General features: G+C 39.3%; 1 protein-coding gene across 2 annotated transcripts in view; it reads left to right on the forward strand.

Annotated features, from left to right (window-relative positions):
- Nucleotides 1-26,886, forward strand: part of RNF145 (ring finger protein 145) — a 50,801-nt gene that overhangs the window by 4,145 nt on the left and 19,770 nt on the right. The window contains exons 1-4 of one of the 2 annotated variants that reach the window (XM_014947958.1): nt 288-466; nt 8,531-8,744; nt 20,218-20,326; nt 26,111-26,202. In XM_014947958.1, coding sequence (XP_014803444.1) covers nt 8,561-8,744; nt 20,218-20,326; nt 26,111-26,202 — 385 coding nt within the window. In that variant the 5' untranslated portion in view covers nt 288-466; nt 8,531-8,560. Of the gene's footprint in view, nt 1-287; nt 467-8,530; nt 8,745-20,217; nt 20,327-26,110; nt 26,203-26,886 lie in introns of those variants that run through there. The other variant, XM_014947959.1, reaches the window with a different exon arrangement.

Consider the following 26,886-nt stretch of genomic DNA (forward strand, 5'->3'; position numbering starts at 1 on the left):
GCCCCGCGGGCGAACGCGGCAGGAAATCAGTCGCCCGTTTGGGGAATGAGCGTGGAGGGAAGGGGGTAGAGTCCCCCCGGCGGCGGAGCCTGGCTCGGGCCCGCCGCAGCCCTCAGCCAGGGGCGTTGGGGAAGGGGGGGAGGAGGGGGCGTTGCGGGGCTCCCCTCCCTCGCCGGGGTCTGGCTTCGTCCCCTGTTTCCCGCAGGTTTTCCCCCATTTTTCCTGGTGGCCGGAGGCCGCGGGGCGTTAGGGGTGAGAGCCGAGCGGTGTGTGCCTGGATCCAGGTGGGAAGGAGGGGTGGGGGGGTCGGTTATTCCCTCCTGGAGACCGGCCCTGAGGCATATGGTAATGCTTATGTAAGAAGCAGCCTCTCCAGAGGGTGAAGAACAGAGATTTTTTTTTCTCTCTTTCCTACTTATGTCACATCAGTCGATTTGGGAGACCTTCTGTAGTCATTTAAAATAAGGTATGTGTTGAGAATTTTCCGTTTTTTCCTGTGCTCGGGAGTAGTTTTGTGCACTAAGTACGCCTGTGACAGATGGTCGCTCTTAGAGCCGTTCTTATCTTTTGGTTGCGCTACCTTTTTGGGGGTGTGTGGGGGGGCCTGGTGCATAAATAACGTGATTGGGAGAATAAAATGGAAAAAAAAGCTTTTTTAAATTGTTTTTTGTTTGTTTAATTCATGTAAGTATCAGTAAACGAGGGAGAATAGTAGACATGATAGGTAAAAAATGCCTTTTACTCCTGAAAAAGGAGATTTCTGTAGCATGTTTGACTCATAAATATTAGCCATTTGTGATCTCATTCAAAATACTTTTTTTTTTAAAGTCTGTAGGTGTTGCTGTATTCATTTCTTCTGCAATTTTTAGTACAAGAGTTTCTGTTAACTTGTTCTGTGGGCTTGGGAGTTGGATACGTTTAGTTATATTTGTGTTAGGGGTTTTTGTGTGTGTAATGTACCCCTAGAGATCAAACTTGGGAGGGGAAGAAGGAAATTATTTTTAATTGCTTTCTTTGATCACTTTTGCTTGTAGGTTAATGAAGATAGATTTAAATATTGAAAAGAATATTTTTTTTAAGGTGAGAGCTGTCACCTTTTAAGCTATTGCATCCTGTAACTTTGGTTTCCCTGTAACCTTGGCTTATTTTTGCCAGGTATCTTAATGAGCTGCCTGTGCATGAGAAACTATATCTTTTTGTTTATAGTTAGCAGCTGATTACCATAGTTATTAAAACTGGTTTTTTGATCCAGAATGTCATGAAAGGATTTAATTAAAACTTATTAGCATTAGGAAATAGTTGTCTTTGTGGCCACCATTATGTGGAAGGATCATAAAAAATCTTAGAGGGCAACACAGAGCTGCTGCTCGTCCAAAACGCAGGATTCACCCTGTTCATATCAGCCTTATGAGGAGCTACTGATGTTAGAGCAACCTAATTCTGATGGAGATAGGAGCTGAGGAACATGCGTTGGAAGGATAAGGGGGAATTCCTTCCTTTGGAGATGATGGGAAGAGTATCTCACTGAGGTCCAGCAGCTGGAAGCCTATGGTGCAGATGCAGAAAGGCACATGGTGCCAATAGATGTGAGCGAATGGGTGTGCCGTGGAAAACTGTAAGCCTGCTTAGTGTTTCGTGCTGCACTCCCAAAAACATTTTCTGAGCTGTTTGCTAAACTTGAGTTGATTCCCTCCTCTTCACACAGACATAGGGGTAACTTCTCTTTCGGTCTTCTGGAACTTTTTGTATTTGTCTGGTGATCTACTCTCAGGATCCATTTTTAGCTCCAGGTGCACCTGGCAATGTTTGATGTGGTTATAGAGTGGACAGTTCACTGTCATTTAGTTTTTTAAGTGCATGTTTGTGTCTAGTGCCTTCAGTATGATTCAGACATTTGTGCCAGTTTCCCTGCCTTTACTTTTATAACATTTCCTTTCATTTTAGAGAAGCCCTGCTGCTTTGTAATTAGTTGCATACTTGAAAGGAGTGTTCAGAAGTGGGTACTTCATCTCGTGGAGGTTTGGAAAAATTTTTTGGTTGCGCGTCTTGAGTTTGAACGTGTTTTAAAAGGGACTTTTCTAAGTATTTTCGCCGTATGTTTGATCTTTGTGTCGCACAAGCCTGGTACTGCAGGAAGCTAAGCTGCCTATGTGACAGGCCTGGAAACTGACGCTCTTTATTTACAGGACTCAAATAGCTAAGGCAGCAGCGGCAATGGAAGCTTTATCAATACTGACCTAGAGAGATTTTGAAAGTCTTATTTTATGTTTCAATGTCTAACCAGTCAGGTAACTAGTTCTTGGCATTGCAGGCTTTAAGCATAGATGGTGTCTGTGTCTGAAATGGCTAACAACTAAATGAGCAACTGTGGAGGATAATACATATTTCATCCTGTCATGTAACTTCATCCTGGTAACACATTTGGGTTGCAGGGTATTTTTTGGGTGAGGCTGATGGGGTACGCCAGCTCTACTTGCATGGCCGGTCTTCCTGTGATCCGGCTCTCTGAGGTGGGTTGCCCAGACTGCATCATCTCAGGCTGTCATTAATGCTCTGTGTGCAGATCCTCTGGGTATTCTATCCTCTGCAGAGGCGCTTTGGGATTGCTGCCCAGATTTTCTCAGAATGTGCTGATACAAATGTGGTTAGGCAGGCTGGTAGGTGTAGGCTTGCAAACATGGCTGTGACGGCAAAAAAAAATTGCTGAATAACTAGTTAATAAACCAAACCATGGACAGGAAAGAAACTTTAGAGTCAAAAAAATACCTTGGAGCAGTTCAGTTTGTTATTCAATCTAGATTTTTTTTTCCTGAAGATTTTACTTAAAGATACTATGTTATATTTTTATCTTAATGAAGTAGATGTCTTCCAGGTCCCTAAAGGAACTCAGCAAATCTGTGATCTAAAAACCAAGCAGCCCCTCCCAGTGTGACTGGATTTTAACTGACCATATGCAGACAGAGAGCTGATGCTGTAGGAATCCACAGAAAGAATTTTTCTGCACACCTGCTGAATTTGTTAACCTTTGTTAACATGTGTTAGTCCTTGAGTTCGGTTCTCTGTCTTACCTGCTCATTATGAAAAATAAAAGACACAGGATGTTTTACAGCTGCCTATGAATAATACACTTCCTCTGTAACAGAGAGTATACTGGAACTGCTCATAGTGTGTCAATGTACTTCAGAAATAAATCTTTAAAGAAAACTTTTAACTTCACAGCTGTGTGATATGTATCCTCATTTCCTGAATTGATTTTCTTCTCCCCCATGTAATACTCACTAAAATTAATGGAAGTTGGAAACTTAGGGTTTCATTTGTCTTCTATATAGCTAACTGCCTCTAGTTGTATTTGTCCATTTTTAATATGCCCTTAACGTGCATGCATGTCCCCGTGAGTCCCTATGAACAGATAAAAGATTGACCTGATTTGTTTTGCAGTAAAAGTTGTTTTTCGCAAAATATGTTATGTATTTGTTTGGGATTATTAACCTTAGCTGTGCCTCACTTCACAACTGAATGAGCCGTGGGTGAGTAAGAATTTAGGAATTAATTTGTTTTCTAGGTAGAAATAACAGTTCTCCAGCAGCACCACTGTGGCAGCTCTATAGCAATCCATATTGTTAGATCAGATGGGGGAAAAAAAAGAAGAAAACCAATTCATTTATTCTTGTTAGCAAGATCAAGTAGTCTGTCTTCCAACTGACTCTCTCTAAACCTTTAAATTGAAGGCTAAATACTCTGTGGTTATTATTTGGAATTACCGAACTACTCTAGTGAGCTACCAAAACTGAGTATTGTTCGAAATGCTGGCTGGATCCTAATGACGGTTACTGTACACAACTGTGGTGTTTCACTGCTCTATTAGTACACTCGCTATGCTCATTCTATCTGCCTTTCTCAGCAGAAATTTTTGAGTGCTGTCCTCGTTAGCCAACACTGAACTCGGCCTCATTTAAATTGTATGGGCCCAAGACATCTTTTGCTTTCCTTGCTGCTGACGGCATGGGAAAGGGCTGTTTTGATGGATCGGTGACTCACGCACTCTCTGGAGTTCTAGGGGTTTTTTCCCTACAGGCTCACACAGGGAAATTCTTGTCTAAATGCGTATCATGCATATCTGATAAACCTTTTCATTCTGTTCCTTCCCTTTTCGTCTCTTTGTTTTCTCCTTCCCAAACTAATGATATAAAGATCTAAGTCTCTGAAGTAAGGGATTCTTCTGTACTTCACATTCTTTTTGCTCCCAAGAACAGGATAGGCACATGTAAGGGAGGATTTCTGGAGAGTGTGTGAATGCAACCCAGCTGATGTATCTTATTTTAATTGTTGAACTGTGATGTTGAACTTTTCTATAGTTACTGATAGGAATTGCATATTTTGGTTTGGGTTTGGATGTTTTGTGGTTTTTTGGCTTTTTTTTTTTTCTGTCTTCAAGATCTATCTAGCAAAGTTTACCTATAGGAAATTAAAAGCTTCTCCTGGTCATGTTTTTAGTTTCAGAATGTGTCATTGAAAAACAATTTGAAGTGGAAATAGACTAGGGATTAACCTGCTTCATCATGGGGAAAAAAATTGAAAAAAAACCCATCATCATGGGAAAAAAATCTGCTAATGGATATACCTAAAGTAACTAGAATTTTGTAGATGTAAGGAACAGAAGTTGAAATTGGCTGTTTTGGTTTCTTGTCAATCTTTCCAAGTTTTTTAGGTCATAATTCTGTAGGAGAATGAGCATCTTGTTCACAGATGTTAGACTGAATGTTGCAGGATCAAGTCTGGTTTTGAAGTTCTGATCCTGACTGGAATTACTGTATGGCGATTTTTGGTGGCAGTAGTATTAGAGTAACTCTTAAATTTGCAGGTATTCCAGCGTATTTCTGTAACTATTAAGTAACTTTATAATTGAAGCTTTTCTAAGTATAGAAATCCTCCTCTGTTAATGTAATTTGCACTTGCTTGGGTAAATGGATGCAGATTTTGGGTGGCCTCTTGTACTGCTTTAGCAGTGAGTATTTTCTGCCTGTGATGTGATAGATTTATATTTATGTTTGTGCATAAACAACAGTTACATTGATTTAAGTGGCGTAATTCACAGCTGAAATGGTAGAATTTTATCCGATGACAGAACCCCAGAAAGAAAATTCTATTAAAGGGAAAATGTGTTACCTTTGAAGTTTTTTTGAGTTTACTGCTAATCTGTTCTGCTAATGGAACAAACTGGGACAGAACAGTGATAGCCCTTATTCTTTTTTTTTTCAATTGTGTTTTGCTACTTCTGCTGTTTTCTTTGAAGCTCACCAGGAATATGTTTTTGACAAAACAGGTATGTCAGGTGAGGGAGGGATTTTTTAAATATATGGTGTCATTAGAAAACAAAAATGATTCCATGAACATTAATCAGTTAAGATGGGAAACATTTCAAAGGTGGTTTTGGTCAAATAGCATAACTGTACTTGCATTGTGAAGTCTGAAGTTCTCCCCAAAACTGTTCTTTTTTCTTTATCCTGATTTGGAACAGGGAGATGTTTGAAATCATGGGAAAAAAATTTTGAAACACAATTTAGTGGCTTCCCAGTCCTGTTCTTAAGTCCATTTTTTGGCTATGTACAACAGTGACCTATTTTTTTCTAACGTCTGAGCATCCAGCAACTCTTGTCATCATCATTTATCTAAAGGTTTTAGAGGTTTAATGTTGTGGTGGATTTTTTGTTTTGTTTTGTTTTTGTTTGTTTTTACACCAATCAAAATAATGTATTGTGAGAGCTCTTTACAATATAATGAGCTTAGAGCAATGGACTTTGTTGCTTGCCTGTATTACGTTCTGTTAGAACTTGGCAGCAGTTACAACTGAGGCTTTATTTAACACATCCGCATTTCTAGCGGAGTTAATTTTAAAGGGTTTCTTATTAGTGTTGGATGCTTTGTCAGTCAGTGACAGAATGTGCTGCAGAGTTGCAGTGGCTGCTTCTCATAGCCTATCCATTGCCACATAATGTGGTTTTCAAAGTTTGTTTTGCCTTTGTTTTATCACGGTTTGACATTTAGATTCTTTTCTTAGATAATACAAATGCTGCACTTTTGTCTTACATTCTCAAGTATGCGTGTATGAATTTGGGAGGCCAAATTTTTCAGCTTAATTTGGATGTGCTGAACCTAAATTAACTTCTGGTGCAAGGAGAAGTCCATGGAATTCTGCATATGGAATAATTGAAAGCTCAAGTGAAAATTTCCTTCTTGTCCTACATGTTTGGTTGTTGACGATGACTGGAAAAGGTTTGACAGTCATGAGAATGTAATTTGAAATCAGGTGCTTGTTGTCACTTTACGTGGGTATTTTTATGCCAGAGTGTAAACCTGTAAGTCAGTTCCCACCCACCCCTAAGCCCTGATCTACTTGGAAAAGTAACTGAGCAAAAAAACCACAAAACCAGGAGGCAGCTTAATTTCAAAGTTTTAATTAATTTTACGAATTTGGCAAACCCAAATATTTTTGAAAATTCCAGGACGCTGACAAGGTTACGCTATGAATTAGTTGCACTTATATTACCATATGCAGCCTGGCAAAACTCTTTGTATACAATCTGTGTAGCTCCCAACTTCTGTTCGTATGATAACATACGTTTGAATTCCATCTTTTAGTCACACTAATTGTTGAATGCTAGTATTCTGTAGTAGCTGCTTGGGCAATGGTTTTGGTTGTTCATTCTAAATATTTGTAGTCTTCTGGCTGACCTTTTAATTCGTTTTGGGAAGCATTGTGAAATGCTGGTATTGTCTGGGACGACCGATGTCGCGGGGAAGGCGCTTCCTGTGTGAGGGAAAGGATGTGTGCTGGCTTTGGGGTTTGCAGGGCTGTCGCAAGGGCTCTGTAAAATGTGCCTGCATTTACATAACTTGAAAAGTGAGACTCTGGACTAGATGGTGACAGGCAGCAGCCCTGTAACCTGTGGTTTACTGAGCCACATCTCTGTTTTGGTCTGTCCTGACTTCCTGAGCTGAAGTAATTTTATGTCTTCGTGCCTTGACAAGCATCAGTGTGGCTTTAGACGTGCACAAGAACAGTTTATGGTAGTGCCTTGGCCGTGGCAACACAAATAAAACTTCATATGAGGACTATATGTGTGTCCCCATACAAGAAGGAGGATATTTTATTTTATTTTTTTGTTTCTGTATATTAGCATGCTTTCATTTCATCCAGTACTTCCATGTTGGCTCGATAGTGTAAAACCTGCACACCTGCAGAAACTTAAAACTCACACAAGGACAATATGAATACAGTCATGTAAAACTTTATTTAAAGAATGCAATTCCAAGAGATTTTTCTGTTTCTTTGTTTGGCATGCATTTCTTTCTAGTTGTCCTCCTAATAATCGGCCTTGGGGGCCTTTTCTTAAATCTGACCTAATTGGGGGACTTATGGTGCTGCAAGTGATTGTTTTTACTTGTTTGAATAGCTGCTCACGGATAAAAACTTGCTGGATCATCCCCACCTTGGCCTCGAATACTTCAACTGCACTTGTCTCATACAATATATATAATTGGTAGCTCACAAATAGAGCCTGGGGTGAATGCTGTTCCTACAGTGGGCAGGTGGCATCTTTCATTTAGGAACAACTGTCAGTCTCAGCTGAAGGCAGTGCTCTGACAGGATGGGGAAACCAATCCTTTTGCTCTTTAAAATGGTCCTGTTGGTGACTAGATCTCTTTTGAGTTGCTGTTATGGACCATTGTTGTTTTTTTTCCTGTTTAATTGAGGGGAAAAAAAAAAAGCGCCTTTCATTGTCTTAAATCATTCATCTTCTCTGATCACAAGCTCTAAAATTAAATTACCTTCTAGTACTCTGAAGTGAGGGTATGATTTTCTGTTTGAATGATTCCTTGTGGTGAATTACATCTGAATGAGTAGAATAGCTATATTATTGGTCCTAGTCTTCCACATCCCTTGAATTCCAGAAATGTGTACAATCATAGAAGTTAATGAATGTCATAAATGACTTTTAAAAAGTTTAGGTATTGGAAAATTATTTATTTAAATTTGCATTGAGGAAGTGAATCTAATACGTTTTAAGAAGTTTTAGTTAGTCCTTATATAGTTTGAGAAGCACAGAAATAGTGTTAAGCTGAGATAGTAAGCTTTAGAAAGCAAACACTAACAAAATTCAGAAACTATGTTGATGTTTATGTGCACCCTAGTGCATCCAGGTCTTTTTGGCCAGGGTTTTGGATGCTCAATTGCTGCAAATAAGAATGAAAGTTTATTCAGTGCGCACCCTTTGACCATTTTTATTATGTCATTAACCTGCGCCCCAGTTCCCCATTTTACAGTATCACCATGGAAAAATTGCTAGCAAATTGACCTTTACGTAGCAAAAATAGAAGCTGTCCTGTCTGGATTTGAATTTAACTCAGTTGATTCATTCAGTCATTTGTGGCCACACAGGAAGCCCCATTCATATGATCACAAAGCCTAATAGCTGTTTGTACAGTGAGATTGATCTGATTACTCTTCTCTGTCTTGTGCTATTTACAGTCTGCTGCCAGTTCACAGAAAGGGAAGAGAATGGCTGCAAAGGAGAAGTTGGAGGCAGTATTAAATGTGGCCCTAAGGGTCCCCAGCATCATGCTGTTGGATGTCTTGTACAGATGGGATGTCAGCTCGTTCTTCCAGCAGATCCAAAGAAGTAGCCTGCACAACAACCCTCTCTTCCAGTACAAGTACTTGGCCCTTAATATGCATTATGTGGGTAAGTGTACATGTATTCAAGAGGAAACACTAGTAAATACCGTTTTGCTTACTACAAGAATTTTAAGAATTTGGTAATAGCATGATAATGTATTGATTACAATGAATAGTATGATAATATATTCATCGAAGTTCTGCTTAAGGGACTGTTTATGTTAGCAGTAAAGAAATCCTGTCTAGGATCTTCTACTGAACTTTGTTATTTAGCCTTGATATGTAAATAGAGTAAACCTGGTGTCTGGAAACACGATTGATGCCCTGAAAGAACAGCTCCGTGACTTTGGCCTGTGTCTGGCCTGTGAGAAAGCTGCTGTGAAATGCTGCGCAAACAAGAAATATTGTAACTTATATCACTGGCATTAAACAAGAGACTAGGGAAGAGGTTGCCTCGTTTGGACTGTGACCACAGCACGAGAGGTTTTCCTTTCACTGCTGAATGGATATGGCTCTTCAGTTTATGACCTTATAAACCATGTGCTGTGAGTGGATTAGAGCAGGCAACAAGTCCTTGTGTTGCAGATAAATGGACGAAATTACTAACACAGCTCAGAGAGCTGAGGTTTGAACCTTGGCCTGCAAGTTTAGCTCTGGAATGTTAGATGTCTGTTTTTAGGAGATGAAAGGATTGATATTCTGGGACCTGCTCTCCAGGTGTGTGTGATTCATCTAGTGACTGCACATGGGGTTAATTAGGGATTGGATCCAGACTGTTGAGGTTGGTAACCAATGGTCTGTGGAAGTACTGCCTCACTGTCTCTAGCTTGGAGAGAAATGGATAGCATATAATTTTCCCACTCTGCAGTGCTTCTTCCTTGTAGATGACTTTGGAGGATAAAGACATACCCTAGTCAGCCAAAGGAAACGCCCTTTAGTGAAGGAGTTAGAGGACTGTGGGTTTTTTAAGTAGCCTGTCCAGGTTTTTAATCCTGACTGCAGAAGTGGTGGCATATGACTTTTCTTTTTTAATCTATTAAGTGTCTATTTTCTGGAAATGATTTACTGCCATTAAAAACACATGTGGCTTTCTTTGTTACGGCTCTAGTATACTCATGCTGGGATAGCAGTGTACTTAAGCGTGCAAAAAGCTGGTTCTGTGCCCTTTTCATATGTTTGTGGGAGAGAGGACTTTGTTGGAGGTGAACTGGACGCAGGACTATGGTGGCACGTAACTACAGCTGACTTTCTCATGCACTTGTATGCAAACAAGTACCTTTTATGAGTTAATCAGATCAGTTTCTAATTGAGAATTAACAGTTGTGCAGTAGGCTATCAAAATGTCAGTGGGTAATTCCCAGCTGTGACATAACCCCTTTTTATAGTCATTTGACACCCTTGTCCCTGCTTAAATATGATGAGATGCAGCAACAAAAAGTGCTACAGAGAGAGTAGGTATTGTTACCAAAGTATTTCTCACCTGCATGCTATTTTAGTACTAAACCAGTGGATTCTGACTTTGTGCTCCTGTGGTGTTTTTGTGCTCTGCGCAATCATGCAGCAGTTCTTTTACTTTTTGCTTTTACAATATTGAGTGCCCACCGCTCCAGCTGGTAACTGCTGTTCAAGAAGGGCTTCTAAATCGTCAAACAAGTTGCTTGTTTTAAAAGATTTTTCAGGCAGTTTTCAGTGACAAAACTTTGCTGGTACTTTTCAAATAAAGTTGATTTGTTTCAATTCCTTGGTTCTTTTTTTTTTTTTTTTTAAGGTTGTGTCAGTGTGAGGCTGGGCTAAATCAATTTGCATGCCTACACAAGATTTTATATAGATGTAATTGCATCAGTTTACAGTATAACCTTAATTAAAATGACGTATCGAAATATATAAGTTGTAAGGAAAACAAAGTACTTTTCACCAGTTTGAGAAATTAAGCTCCTTTGAAGGTATGTTGGGGGAAATTAACTGCCGGTGTGTAATTTAAATAGCAACTTATTGTGGATATGTTTCAACATGCTAATCTGTTTTATTTAGGAGAAAAAAAAAACCACAAACCACCTCTGTTTGTGTTTCCACTTAGGAAACACAGCATCAGCAAATGTTCTGGCAGCTTTGCAGTATCAAACAATCATTGAATTTCTTACAGAGGCAGTGTAAGATACCATATCATAGAAGCACTTCTAGCAGCTTAGGAAATTGGGTGCATCTATCTTGGGCAGATGCTCAAGGAACAATTTGATTAGAGCGCCATCAAAATCAATAAACTCTGCCAATCTTGATATAGTGAACCTTTTCCCAGAACTAAGGATCCAAAGTTGGAAATTTGCTCACAGCTGGGGGTTACCAGGAATATCTTTTGTGTTTAAATGCACTCTTTTTCTTCCATCCACTTGACGAAGTTTGAAAAGCCAGTTGGGTTTGATCAAGTGATGTGATGTGTTTTGCAGTGTGATTCACGTTCCAGTCAGCAGTACTGGGAATATAATAAAAGCCTCTAGGATGCAGTTCGTCCTTTGATACTGCTTTTCCCTTTCATATCTCTTCATGAAGCAGCCCTTATCAGTCCGGATAACCGCTCAACCGCAAGTTCAACTGCGTGAAATTTACTAAATATGTATGAAGCAATGCAAACAGCAGAGGTGAATTTCCAGTTCGAATTGGTGAATGTAAACAGATTAATTTCATGTAGGAAAAGTTACAAAGTAGTTTTGTTTATGAACTCTGTCAAAGGGCACGGTGGTTACTGTTTTGGCAGGCGTGAAAGGCCTGGGAATGGCCTGCAGCAGTCTTCAACGGGCATCTTAGCTCTTGTGTATAAAGTCTGTGCTCTGTCAAGCAAGCTTGAAACTTGATTGATCACACCCGCTGTCTTTCTGGAAGTACTTTTGGTACGTCTTACAGGACATTTGCCAAATAATTTATTGAAAACTTAATTTAAAATTACTGGAAATGCTTGGGATTACAAGGATTACCTGTGTACTTGATTTTAATTTTTTTTTTTAGTTTGCTGTATCTACTGGATATCTGTAAAAACAGACAAGAATCCAGTAAAATAGAGATGCAAACTAAATTCAAGTGCACATACTAATGATATTGTACAAGAAATTGTATTAAAAATACTAAAAATTCTTTTGTCCTCTAAAATGAGTCACATGGAAGGTTAGGTTTTATAATCTGACTCTTTCATGCTATCTTTTTAAATACAATAACATACATATATGTGCTTCCCCCCCCCCCTTTTATGAGTATTGAAAAATCCTCAATTATAAGCCTTATTTGTGAATGTGACCTGTGAATGAAAGTGCACTCTGCAGTTCTTCTTGGAATGTTTAGAAGTATCTTGGCAATAAACAGTATTGTTCTGTTCCAGGACTTTCCCAAATACTCCCAATTCATCCTATTTAATATTTTTTTCTCTTTTTGATAACCAATCCATACAGGTTGGCTGAAGAGTAGCAGGTGATAAATTTATGTGCCTTGTGCTGTGTTACTGGATATAATTCTGACAGTTGTTATCCCGTCTGTTACCAGGTATAAGGATCTGGGGGAAGGGAAGGTTAGAAAGACAACTTTTTTTTGTCCACAACTGTCGCAGATATAAAGTGGTTTCATTAAGATTTCATTAAAATTGTTTTGTATAAATAAAAAGTAGCCTCCCCTTCAGAAAAGGTCTGTGCCATCTAAAATGGTTTTCTATCTCAAACCTCGACGTGGGGTAAACACACTCTGCTGCCAGGCTTCAGTGTTTGCTTCTGCACTGAAGAGTAGCTCTGGGAAAACAGTCGCTTCTTATTCTTTTGATGAGGAAAGTGGAAACAGTTGAAACCACGTAATTTCCTCCTATGGAGGGCAAAGCAATGCTGTTTGTGCTAACTGGTAAATACTGAGCTGGATGGGAAGAGGAGAGTCATGATTTGAACCTGTAATCATAGTCAGACTTCTAATTTAAGTCACTGTCATCGTAGAGGCAGGGAGTTGCACTAAATACATAGTGTTTTCTTACAGAAGAATAAAAATAAAAGCAATTTTCTATCTTAAACTTCTCTTTGTCATTACAAAAAAAAATAAATTATTCAGAAAAACATAAGGAAACTGTTGGGATAGGTGGAAGGTGTGTCATCTTTCACAAGGCTGTTTGCAATCACACTTTCTTCAACTGTGCGGTTATTGCCTTAATCACTTGGTCACATCACTTGCAAGGTGTGAAGAACTTGTTATGAATGCAGCCTTTAAAAAGGAGGCTTGAGGGAGGAGAAACCTGCTGAACTTACTGCCGTCCTGTGTTTGCTGATTGCGCTCTGCTTTGGTCTGCTTGCTTTTCTTTAAGCTCTTGTGCATTAATTAGAAGATGCTTTATTTCAATTGCTTTTTGTGGTGGTTTTCTCTTAAAAGGAAAGATACAGTACTCTGATACAAACACAGTAAAAAGTGCCATGTGATTCTTCAGAGAAGAAAGAAGCAGTCGGTTCATTCCAGAAACAAATTTCCCAAAATTGTAAGAAGAGGATGGATGACTAGATGTGTAAATGCCCTTAACACACACAAAGATGAAGTGCTGTGCAGAATCAGCATCTCTGGGACAGCATCTCTGGGGTTGTTGTCCCATGTCTTCTGTCTCCTTCCTGCCAGCAGCATTTAGATAAATGGGTAGTAGAACTATTTTCTGAGTGTTACTATTTTAAACTGTAGCTATTTTTAACCAAACGCAATTTTATGACTTGGACTTGGTCTTTATTTCTTAAAAAAAAATTTGCTTGCTATGTCTTTGTATTCTCTTCTTTGATAAAATGCAGTGTATGCTGCAGCTGGTAGACACAGAAGAAGGCAGAGAGTATTTCATGCTCAAAATACAGCATACTATTTCTCTTTCCAACTCTAGAGACTGATGATTCCTATTCTTGCTTCCTTAGGCAGAGGGAATAGGCTTTTACTAAGCAGCTTTCTCAACACATGGATACTTTCAGGTAACTTCTCTGTATAAAGCTGGTATCACTTTTTGGCAACCTGAATCAATTTTTATTTAAAAAAAAAAAAAGCCAATAGCAGCAGGCTTGAAAGGAGATGCTTAAAATTTTGAGGTTCGCTTGCCTCTGAGTACCAGTCTCATTCTAACATAGCAATTTGTTCATAATTTAGAGTACATTGTGACTGTTTATATTTGTACAGTTCCACTTCTGTATTCTTTTCCAGTACTATTCAGGTTCTCCTTGATTGTAATTAGTCCCAGAACTCTGATCATTAGATATGCCGTATTATAGAAACAGCCTCTGAATCATAAAGCAAAACTAGAATCAAAAGTCCATTTTATTTGTTCAGACAATACTGCAAATCTCTGTAAGGAGCTCAGTTCTTGGATTATTTATACTTAAGAGTGTCCAATCTGCCATGCATTTAAAAATTTAAGAAACAGCTGTTGAATCTGGTGGCAGTATCCCAGTAATGAATAAATTGTTTTGTTGGCATTATTTTCATTGAGATGTGCAGATGTTGATAACAGGATTTCTGATCTCTGTTCATAGTCACACAGTGCCATGACTGGGTAAATACTTATTTCCTTCTGTGCAAGTATGGTTAGATGTGTGCTTTTTCAGTTTAGAACTAATTTTTCAACTTTTCCTCTTGAAGGGCAAAATATTTGCCGTGTTAGCTCAAAGTACAGAACTTCTTGGAGTGAGTAACAGCTCTGGGCAGCTCTGGCTGAGTGGGAGGGTGAGGAAGAGGTGTGCCTTGGTATTGCCGTGGAAAAACATCACTCCCCAAAAATCCAGTACATCTTAAAACCCACTAAGCTTATGCTGCCTTGAACAGGTATTTGGTTAGCAGTGGTGAGGGAGGCAGTGCTAGAACTGGTCCTTCTGTGGCTGCTTGAGACTGATGGGGGTTTTGGCATTAAGTGCTTTTTTAATGGCTTGGCTTCTAGGTTGGTTTAAGTGGAGTGAATTTTGCAGGATTGGTTTGTTGGAGGCACCTCTGATGCAGAAGAGGTCATTCTGTATGGTGGCAGAGGTTCTGTAGGCATTGCCTGTTGTGACAGAGTAGCTGAAGAACTAGTCTCGCTCTCAGAAGGTCAACTTAGCTATCCCAGTCAACTCAGAAGACCCCATTTGGCTCATCTGTCCTTCAAAGGATGTACAAGAGCTTTTTGCCTCTCCTTTTCTGTGACATAAAAATAAGTGGCTGTTATGGTTCCTTCTGGGCTTGAGCCAGCCTCCAGTGAAGAGGCCACAGAATCCTCCTGGTAACTTCTGCATCATGGCTTGAACTACTTTGAGCTCTGAAGTGCATCCTCTGAAAATCATTCACTTCTGAGACAGATGCTTTAGACATAGACACTTTATTAAATCTCTATGTAAATTGTTGTGTAACCAGCCTGGTAACTGGTGATCCTGAGAATTAGACACACTCAAAATAAAGGTGCCAATTGTTGTTACACCACTACTGTCATATCAAATACAGTCTTTCTGAAGTCTGTCCTGTGTTATTGGTATTCATATATTGTGGCCAGATAGTCTTCTGAATAAACCGGAATGAGGACCGTCAAGGGTTAGGCTGAAATGAGGTGAGTAACTCGGTAGTGCTCTGATCCTGCACTGTGTCAGGGGAGACAGGGGTTTTGATGATATTCTGTGGCTCATGACTTGTTGCTTCACGGTGACTTGCTTTGCAAGTCATTTTAAGATGAGCCCTTTACCCTCAGAAGATATGGCTGAGTGAGAAGTTAGGGCCCCCCAAATTAATTTCCTGATAGAATCCAAGCAATTGTAATATTGCTTTCTGGCACTCAAAGATGTGAATTCCTCGCTTTGTGTTAGCCAGCATAAACAGCTGCTTTTCTTGCAGCGTTTCCCTGGCAAGCCTCTGCAGAAGCAGTATCCAAGAGTGGTGTGGTTTTAGTAAGAGATGTTATGAACTCTGTTTCATCTGCAAAGCTCTCATTTTTAGACTAAACCTGCAGGAAACTTTGAGTAATAATGTGAAGTGGACACAAGGGATCTGTAATCATGCAAATGAGCACTAAAATGTTTCATAAAGAAGTTGGGATGCAACTTTGATCATGCTCCAGGAGCCTCTGTTGTATGCAGCGTGTCGATAAAACTCAGACACCTGAGTCAGTGAAGAGGTAATGTGGGGTGAGAGAAGCTGGGAAACACCTTGGTGGTACAGAAATAGAGATGGCTGAAAGGCAGCCTGTGATGAGCACTGCAGGCAGAGAGGCTTCCATCGAGCTGAATCAACAAGTTGTAAATGAGGTCGTGAGCTAGTTAATACATGTGTTCTTGGCTAGCAATGTTGAACTTGGCTTTTCTGCTTATTATTGTTTTCACAGTTTATTTTCTCCAATGGGGCCTCAATCTGTATTGTCTTGCAGAGAGGCAGTAGAAGTTCTCAGCTTCTTGCGCTCCTGAACAGGTACCGAGTGGGGTGTCTGTGTATGTGTAAGGTTGGCAGAATGGGTAATGGATCTTCTATAGCACTCCTTATAGCTGGAAGCCTAAGGGTGCAGTTCTGTCTCTTGGTGGCCTAGCACTAGCTGGGGAATTACTGTATTCAGGCAAGAGTTTATTCTGTCTTGGCTTTATCTTTTTTTTTTTTAACATGCATTAGAACGGTTTCTTTACTGGGGCAGGAACTGGGCTTCACTGAGCCTGCTGCTTAAACAGAAATGTACTTAACTGAGTTAAAAGGGATGATACACCAAGCCGCAAAAGTGAAAATAATATGTATGACCTAAATCAAGGGAGGGGAGCGCTCACTGCAGATGTAGAACTCAAAAAGCTTTGGATGAAGTGGGCATTAGTTACTTTTAACCCATGTCTAAAGGTTACCCAGTAAGATGACTGTTTCTCAAACCGTTAATCCCTGTGCATGGAGAATCTCTCCAAAGGGATGTATGTTCTCAACATCATGTTTTTTCCTGACAGAGGAGGTGCAAATGAAAACAAAATGTAATTATTTAGATGAGAAAGCTGCTGTGAGAAATTTCATTTCCTGGCTCTTCAGTTTGAAGTAGAATCTCGTTTACGCCATACACTAATTACATCATTTGTCCGGGCGAGAACAAAGGGAATAGAATATTACTGCTAGTATGTCTGAATTTGAGCTTGTCTTCCTTTTCTTCTGCAATGAGACAGCTTGGTAATGAATTATTTGCCTTTTTTGGCAGAGGCTTTGTCGATAAAAATGAGGTTGGTACCACTTTGGGAATAGGGCCTCTGCAGCAAAAATGCAAATATGGCAGTATGAAGTGTGTCGAAATCTCTCTCTTATCAAGTCACAAGAGGAAATTGTAAATAAGAGTGAAAGGGAACTACTTTAAATGTCTCTCACTCTCCCCTCTTCAACATCTAACAATTAGAGCAAACAGCTGCTTCAAAGGGAACATTTAAATTCCAGCCCAAACTCATGAGCAGTAGAGTTCATTGCTCAAGGTTCTGCAGTAACCTTGGCTGTCTCGTGCTGCTTCCCCGTGCAGAGTTAGAAGCAGCTGTGCTGTTTGGAAGCCCTGTGTTTAAAAGGCATGTATGTGGTACTAAAATTCTCATCTTTTTATTTGTATTTAGACATTTTTTCACTCCTTCAGTGTATCCTGCGGTATTTTACAGTTGTGATCACATAGAGAAGAATGAACTTCAGTCCCTTCAGAAATACTCCTGTGTAAAGTGGCTGTGTTGGGGTGCAGTTACTGCCCTCTAAAATGTATTCCTCTTACACAAACTATGCTAGAACTGCTCAAGTACATCATCGTGTAGCCAAGGAGCAGACTTTCATGTGATAGAATAAGGTAAAGAAGATGGCAGAGCTTAAAAGCAGATACAGTAAACAGGTATTCTTAGGCTATTTATAGAGTAATAGAGGAATGAAAGACTGCGTAATAAACTCCACTTAGTTCCCCACCTGAAGGTGAGTCATGGGCTACAGTGAGAAGGAAGGGTTTAGAGAGATCCGACTCAAGTGCTGGAATGATACATGGTGGTGCCACGTGGGTTGTTCAGCAGAGAGAATTGTCCCTAACTAAGCAATCAGGGGAAGGTGGTGAATACAGCAGAGACAAGGTGTGAAGAGTGTCTGCAGATGGCATGAATGCTGCTGGAGCTGGCTCATGGTGCTGTGGTGTGGTGCAAACTAGTCAGATGTCTTCAAGGAGATTCTGCTGAGAAGTTCCTGCGCTTGTCATTTGTGTATTTGGTAGAAGGAAGGAGTTGAACAGAGAAGATTAATTCCATAAAACAAAGGTGTTTTGCTAAGAAAACCAATCTGCTGTGTTGTAGTAACTAAAAGCATGTTATTCTGTATAAAACAGTTGCTAGAAGGAAACTGTTGTAGTGCTGGGTTTCAGGCCCCTCTAAACAGCTTGAAATCATAGAATGGTTTGGGTTGGAAGGGACCTTTAAATGTCATATAGTCCAACCCCCCTGCCATAAGCAGGGACATCTTCAATTAGATCAGGTTGCTTAGAGCCCCCTCCAACCTGGCCTTGAATGTTTCCACCTCTGGCCAACCTCTTACTGGTGTTTCACCACCCTCATCGTAAAAATTGACTTCCTTATAGTTAGTCTGAATCCCTCTTCTAGTTTAAAACCATTACCCCTTGTGCTGTTACTACCAGCTCTATTAAAAAGTCTGTCCTCATCTTTCTTATAAGCCCCCTTTAATACTGAAAGGCTGCAATAAGGGCTCTCTGGAGCCTGCTCTTCTCCAGGCTGAAGAACCCCAGCTCTCTCAGCAGGTCCTTGTAGGAGAGGTGCTCCAGTCCTCTGATGATTTTTGTAAATGATCAAATGGATACTGTAGGGAAACCAGTGATGGTGACTTGTATGAGACTTCATTTTACTCATAGAAACTACCAATTATTTCAGCTTTTGAAAAGGTGTATCCTCAGACAAATGTGCAACTTGTCACATCTACTCTATGAAAGTACTTGAAAATTTTTTAATGTTAAATACAGAAATTGTATATTTGTAGTTTAAAAAAGAAGGTAAGTAAATAGGCTTGTCTGTCTGCCTGTCATCACTCCTATCATCTATTGTATCTGAATTAATTTTTGTTTGGCATATTGTGGGTCTGATGCCTTTTCTAGGAGCACGTTGCACGTTACCTTCTGTTACCTTCTTGAAGACCTAACTGTTGCTGACCTAAAATTTTACAGAGATGTCTTATTGAAGCTGGCGGATGCTAAGTAGCCTTGAAATACTTCTACATAAATACTGACTGACTGAAATTGTGTCTTTTTCAAATATTGGAACATACCGTGTGCCCAAGCTGGTTCATAGTAGCTTAGTTTTATAGTATTGTCCCACTACTTAAGAGTGCTTAATCTAGAGTTAAAAATACTTAAGAAAGTAATGTAAAAAGCTCAATGTATAAATTAACTCAGTTAAAAAGACTGTGCCCAGTGTTGCTGAGTAGATGGATGAAACTTTAAATGTAACGTGACTAGTGTAGCTGTGTGTGTCAGGGTAAGTTCTTCTGTAGCGTTTTGGTTTTAGCTGCAGGGAAGTTGTTAGCTGTTGCTGGGTTTTTTTCCTAAATGGATTTCAGTGCCAGGCACTTAAGCTGACCTTGAGAAAGAACATGAGTGCACTGAATTGTGATGGAGAGCACCATACGCTGGGTTTTTGACCTGCAGAGTCCATCTGCGAAGGAGAAGAGGATGGGCAGGTACCATACCACCCGGTTGTGAAGTGGATTTCAAAGTACTGTTTTATTTAAGTATCACAATGAGAGCAAATATGGAAAAAAAAAAAAAAAAAAAGTCAGTGTTCTGTTTGTTGGAGAGGCTGCTGAGCAGTCAGGCTTTGTTCTTGAAGAGTAAAGCTGTATCTGCATCAGGTCTTTTCCCACAGTCTTACTGAATGCTACCAAGAAGTGAAGTGACTGCTGGTGTAAATGCCTACAAATCTTGGGCTGTGCCCAGCCTTTGCCTTCATTTATGCAACACTGATGGCTTGAATGTGCTTTAATATTGCTGGTATGGAGAACAGCCTGTGTGTCCCCATCTCAAAATATGGGTACACAAAGTGTTTTTAAACCACAAAGATATATTGGAGGAATTAAAATGTGTAATGCTAATCAGCATGGAAAGGTGTTCTGTGTGTTCTTTGCTTGAGGGAAAAGATTTTTTACATCAATTGACTTAAGTTTGTTGGATGCAGGGCTTTTTTCTGTGCAACACTGGAACTGGCTTCACCTGGAAGAGGAGAGAGATCTAGGCCTGCTTTCCTTTTGTTCCATAGGTTATGTTAATTAAGGCTTGTTAAAATACTGTGCATCATGTCCATTTCTTGACATCTAGATGTAATCTTACAGAAGCTGGTAAATCTATTTCTCTTGGGGGGGGAGGAGGGGAAGGGGAGAAAAAGTGGCAATTCTTTTGTGTGCTTTTTGTTTTGATGAGAGGAAAATGAAGGTACATGGATCTTAAAAACAAATGAAAACAAAGGTGGTTAAAGAGATCTGAATAATTTGATTGTTAATTCATATTGAGTAAGCTGGGATTAGATAGTCTTTTTTTCTGAAATTTCAATGTCTGCTTTTTGTTACAGGTTACATCTTAAGTGTTGTGCTCCTAACTTTACCGAGGCAACACCTGGTTCAGCTTTACCTGTACTTCTTGACTGCACTGCTGCTTTATGCTGGGCACCAAATTTCCAGGTAAGAATAAATGGGTTCATTTTTTTAGCTTGGTTTGGGGATTAGAAAAAGAAGACTGATATTTTGTTAGTATCTTGTATAAATGGGATAGGTCTGGTTTTGTGGAGCCCTTTTTTTTTTTTCTTCTCTTTTTCTCTCTATGCAGAACACCTAAATATAAGTTGTTGTTCTTTGCCATAAAAAAGTTTTAAATTAGATATGGAATTAATACAGAATTAAATACGCAGTCAGATTGTGCCGGTGTGTTTTCGTTGATTTAGAAGGAATTTTGAGCTACATTTCTGTAGAGTGTTACGTCCATTGACCCGACTAGAGAAAACACCACGAGACTAAACGTGGCCTCTGATGTAGCAATCTCAGTTGCTCAATGGCTTGGCTAACATGCATTCTCAAAGCAGACAGGACATTACTTTTAGTTTCCTGGCACCTACGATGAGAGAGAAAATAGACAAAGACAGTAAAAGTAATAGTGGAATTTATTCTTAAAATCATCTTTATGTAATATATTTTACAATGAAAACAAGAAGGAGGTCATTTTGAATCTAAAATGCAGAGCAAGAAGCTGAAGATCTTTTGAGTCAGTCGAGACAGTCTTGATCATCTTCCTTTGTTTGGCTCCAGCTAAATCTGTTGAAAGCCAGTGTAACCTGTCATACCTACAAGAAGTTTAATTGGAACCAAAGAGAGTGCCATCACATTAATGGCTTTACACGGGAAGTTTAGAAAATATGGACTTGAACCTGATTTATTTTGGTGCCTGCTGATGCGAAACATTTAAAAATGTGCTTTTGATTGATTTAAGTGAAGTAATAGGTTTGTTATTCCTGCATCAAAGTTGTTGTTCTAAAGCATTTGCTGGAATATCTCTCACTTGGTATGCTGCAGTTCAGGGGAGTGTTAATGAAGGTTTTGTGATGACTTGACATGTCGCTGTTGTGGCTGTCAGAGTTGCAGTTAATGATTTCCTGAATGGATGAGGGTGAAAAAGAGGAATCACGGCCTCTTACTGCCTGGGTAGGAAGAAAAGAGGGTTTTTTTACTATCCTCAGGGGAGTCCTGAGTTTGTGGGTGTTTCTTATAGGGTTGAAGACTTACTTGTTAGAAAAAGCAACCTAAATGTTAAGAATCTGTATTGAAATAAAAATAAAGCTAGTAACAAATACCCATCAGGTCCAGAACATTTACAGCTAGAGATCTTTATGCTATTTTGGATCTTTAATTTTTTTAAAAAAGAAAGGGAGATGGTATGGATTTTGGTTGATACATTAAGGGATAGCACTGTGTTTAATACACTGGTTTTGTTTGTGTTTCTATGTAATGTGGATTGTGATTTGTATTGCTTTGTGAGATTTGAGACTTTACAGGCTTCACTGAAGCACGTTAGATAACTGCTGCTTGGACTGTTCGGCGTATTTGTATTAAGCTTTCTCTACTTGATGCTTCTGGAGTGAGTTAATAAAGACTTTAATTAAATCTTGCATCAGCTGGCACAAAAAAAAAATATACTTAATTAAAAGATGTCTTGGATTCAACTAGTCCAGCAGTATTCCCTAGCTATTTTGCAAAGCAAAAGTAGTTGCTAAAGCTTTTGAGCCAGTTTACCCATTCCCTAGGCGTGACTGGCTTGGTTTGGAAGGAAGCACCGTGCAAGGGGATCTCGGCAGCAGCCTCTGTATAATGTTTCATATTGAAAACAGTAAAGTGTAACACAAATACAATGTTAGTGGAGCTATTCCTTTTATTGCCAAAGCTATCTAATTCCAACTGATGTTTCTATTTATCAGACTGATCATAACAAGACGTGTAGTAGTCACATGTGCAAACTGTTCCTGAGTGGTTTTTGTTAATAATTCTGCTTAGAGCTGAAAACTTCCAGCAAATTGCTTGCATGTGCTACCAGTTGGGATGCTATTTAAAAAAGATTAAAAGGTCTCATATTGAGGCCAGTTTGGTTAATGCAAATTATAGAACAAGACCAGAATCAGCTGGCACTTCTGACTCTGCAGTGTCCTGGAAATTCTGAGCTGTTGAAAGACTTCAGCTTTCAATGTGGGTTTTTTTTTTTTTTTTTTTTTTTTTCCCCCCCTAAAAAACTTTTTTTTCTTGTGGCGTGTTATGTCTAAGGTCTAGTGCCCTTCTCACTTTTAGAGCAGAAGACTTTTTGTGAGGTGGATTGAAGCGGTAAAGCTTTGTCAAAAACATTAATAATAGCCAATCAAACAGGAATCTTCTTTCAATGTGGTTTTTTTTTTTTTTTTTTCTTCCACCCCAGAAATAGCTTGTGGTTCAGCTGCAAGTCTGGGAATAAGAAGATCTGAATTTTATAGTTAAGCTCTGACTTCATACTTCCAGGTCTATGTGACCTTGACAAGTCACCTAACTTCTGAAGCATTTGTTTCTGTATCTGCAAGACTGAGAATTACCTTAATGTGTAAGGATTGATTAGCTAATGTTTGTAAACACTTGGAGAGTCCAAGAAGATGCTACATTTGTATTACTGGGTAATTTGAGTGGTGATAATACACCATCTGTTTATGGGAAAAGGAAAAGTCAGCTTTAAAAAACAAAATCCTGCTGCTCCTAACAAGGAAAATGGATGCTGGTTTTGTTTTATATGTAGCTTAAAACTTGGGAAAATAAATGATGCAGTTATGCAGAAAAGAAATGATGCAATCAAACACACTGCACTGTTAGTGCAAAAAATTTGAATCTACATCATTATTTTAGTTCATGTTTTGCAGTTTTGTTATGATTGTATTCCCAGTGTTGACCCTCACAGAACTTGGAATGAGAAGATGGGGAGAGGCAATACGAAGCTAAATTGTTTCTTATGGATAATCTCAAAATACACTTAATAGACATTTTAAACCTAAGAGAGTATGTGTTTGATGTTGACAGCAGAGATTAATCAGCCAAAGCAAAGTAAATGTCAGCAATATGAGTCAATTAGGTCAGATAACCACTGTGCCTTATGACAGTCAATTACAAAGCATATTTTTAACAACAGAAGACCTTTCTGCACTTTAAGTAACACAAACAGTCTTTTGTGAAGCACTGTATCTCTACCTTTTTAGAGCAATGTTAGTCATGGTGAGTGTATGTTAACAGTCCAGCAGTTTGATTAAATGAGGCTGGGAATACATCTACAGAATAAACAGCAGGCAGTCTGATCTAAGCTTTATTCTTATATTCTAATTTTCTAAAGTAATAATGTAGTTCAGTCATTTCATTAACTAGTAAATAATGATTTTAGCATTTTTGTTTCCTTAGATTGCTGCAGTAAAGTGAACAATTCTCAAATGTAAAAGCTGCAGCTTAATACAGCTTTAATTGATCAAAATTGAGTGCAGGCACTTGCTCTTCTCAGCATCTTGTATGGCACTGCAGCTGTTCGAGGCATCTTCTGATTGGTGTCTGTGCCAAAAGATCCTTGTGTTTGTACTGGTAATAAGAGAATCATTGCTTTGACTTTCCTTATTCAGACATCATCTACAAACACTGTTTAAAGAATTTAGGAGATCTTAAAACATTGCTTCTCCAAACTGGTAGGCCTATAACTCAATTAAAGAGAGTTACTTATAGAATTAAGCCAAGTACAGACCTCTGTGCAGATGACGGAATCAGACAGCAGCAAGAAATGTAGCTTGAAGGAATTTGGGTCATTTCCAGGCACGTTCTGGTGTTGACAATGCAACTGTAAATGCAGCTTTGTTGATGTGGCTTAGCTAAGTTGTGTAAGGTCATCTTGCTACAGTTTGTATCCTGGATGATTTTGTAAGCTGTTTCCTAGCAGATGTAGAAGAAATGTTATGTCTTCACTGCTTTCCTTCCAGCAGTTTAGAACTCGCTGGCGTTTTCACCCTAAATTTGAGGACGAAGCATGATATTGCTAATACAAAAAGCCATCTTCAGCATATTGCAAATGGTGTTGATTTTTTTTTTTCCTCCCTTTGACTGTGATAGATTATCTTCTTTGTGTTGCTAATGCTTTCAGAAGGTGCTTTCCGCAGATTCATATTAACTAAATAAAAAAAATACCCAACTTTGTCCCAAAGATTGCATCTATATGGGTGTTGGAATGTGGAAAAAAACCCTTGTGCTTAGCTGTGCCTCCATAACAAGGGAGAAAGTTTTATCTAGAATCAGTTGTCTTGGATGCTTTTTCAGTCCTCGTGTGTTTTTAATTATGGGTTAAGGCCTAAAGAACCCATTTCAACATACCTCTTGTATACTATGACACTTGAAAAGCTGCAGTGAGTAGGCAGGGCTGTCAGCTATGAAGAACAGGCTTTGAAGTGTTTGTTTTAGTACTTTGAGATTTATGTCTTGAATTCCAGAGATTTTTTGCAAATGAAAATGTGAACACCTTATCTTGGGGTAGCAAACTAATACTAGAAGGATACATTTCCACATTTCTGGAGAGAAGTGAATGCTTCCAGTAGCACTGAGTTGCATATTTTTCTGCACTGAAATAAAAAGAGCAATTCTTGTATTGGTTGTGGTTTCCGGTACCGTTTGCCTTGCTTTGACTGCATCTGTTCCCAGCAAGCGTGGCTTGCCTCACTGATATAAATAAATACGTAATAAATGAAGTGCCATGCCCCTCGAGCAAACAGCCTCCGCCAGCTCCCTGCGGGGTCAGATGAAGTGTGTCTGTCTGGCATTCCTGGGATGTGATGCAGCTTGACAGGAATGACTGGAGAGCATCAGCCAGATGGGAGCACGGGCTCCCTTGTGCTGCTGCTGGCAGTGGGTAGTGCCATAGCGAGGGGGGACCTGCAGCCAACCAGGGGTGGAGGAGAAAAAGCCAGAAAAAGAAGCTGGAGATCTGGATGCAGAGGGTCAAGGGTATTGCCTGCTGTCTCGTGGCAGAGGATTAAGGAGCCACTGGAGAATTACTGCTGTGCTGTTCCGGGATCACCCTCTGAAAGTGCAGCATCCTTGCTCTTAGCGTGACGTTCATATTTGAGTTATATTGCTGTTACGTATGGTAGCCTGCCTGAAGGCAGAGATGATGGATGATCACCAATTGCGGGAAAAATGCCCAGTCTTCTCAGGTTCTTATCTTTTTCTTTGGTTGCCTGAGCCTACCCTCCTAGCCAACCTTGTCCGAGAGAAATTAGAAATATCCTGTCAGTTTTTCAGACCATCTTAACTGTATCTGTCAATAGTGTTCTGCCAGTTTGAGGGTATCCGGTTGGTCCCCCAAGTTTCCCAGGATAGAGCTACACTTTTAAATCATGTTGAATAAAAAGATTATGAAGCAGCTTTGTTCCTGACTGTAGTCCATCACTGTCACTTTTCCTTCATACCTGTTTTTTTTAATTCAATGCAAAGAGCTTGTTAGGTGCAAATACTATAACCATTAAATTGGAAGTCCTCTCTGTCAAGCTCTCAAATTGTTTTTCACGTGGAGCTGGTGGGAAAAGAAATTATTATTATGAAGAAGAGCACTTAATAGGGATACTTAAAAATGGAATGGTGGTTAAGAGGCTTTGTCAATAAGCAGTTTCAGGCCACGCTCTGAAGAACAGCTTGGATGTCCCAAAGGATTTTTACAGCTATGCCAGTGAGTCTAATTACAGATAATACTTCTCTCGCTTAAGTCATGCCTCAGTTAGATCTTTATATCAGTCAGGCTGCTGTAATGGTAGTGTTAATATTGCTTTTTGTAATTTAGTTAATTGACTGTGACATACACTGAAGTTACATATGTGTGGAATGAATAAATTGCTTTTTGTCTGATCAGATGGATCTTAATAGTTTGTGGGTTTATTTTTTAAGGGATTACGTGAGGAGCGAATTGGAATCGGGATATGAAGGGCCAATGTACTTGGAACCTCTCTCTATGAATCGTTTCATGACTGCTTTAGTAGGTAAGTGCTTTAAATATTTCTGATGCAGGAGAGAGCTCTGCCTAATTCTTTTCATTGAAAACTGTGCACGTTTTATCTTTTTAGTTTCAAATTTCTCCTTATGGCTTTTAGTAGCTGTGACTCTCATTAATATGCAAAGGGCATGAGAGGCTAGGTGTATCCTGCCTGCCTTTTTCTATGCCACTGATTTACCAATACTCCCGTACTTGCAGCTGTATTTTCTGTGTCTGTCATACTCTGTCCCTGTGCTCCTCTCAGAGTGCAGTCTGATTCTATTCAGAAGGACTGGATTGTAGGTGGAAAGTACTGTAGAAATATCAGTAGTACCATGTATTTGTAGTGGTTTTGTAAATTAAAGTGTTGTACAAATATTTATTCTTTATTGGCCTAATAGATGAACGCTGGCATTCTCTTACAAAAAAAACCTGGTGAAATAGATTAGTGTGTGCATGCATGAGACTACAGACTACTTTTTTTTATTATTATTACTTTTAAGGAGTCCCAGGGATATTTCTAATGAAAGAGTTAAGGAGTAACAAGTCAAAACTACAATTTAAATTATGTTTGATTAATGGCAGAGGTGACTTCTCTACCTAAAAACCCCAAATAAATCTTGAAGAATTGGACTTGGTAGACTGTTCCCTTACCCTTTGAACTTTGACTGGAAGAGAATAAATTTCAGTG

Source organism: Calidris pugnax, unplaced genomic scaffold (genome assembly GCF_001431845.1).
Source record: "Calidris pugnax isolate Ruff unplaced genomic scaffold, ASM143184v1 scaffold27, whole genome shotgun sequence".
Classification (NCBI taxonomy): Eukaryota; Metazoa; Chordata; class Aves; order Charadriiformes; family Scolopacidae; genus Calidris; species Calidris pugnax.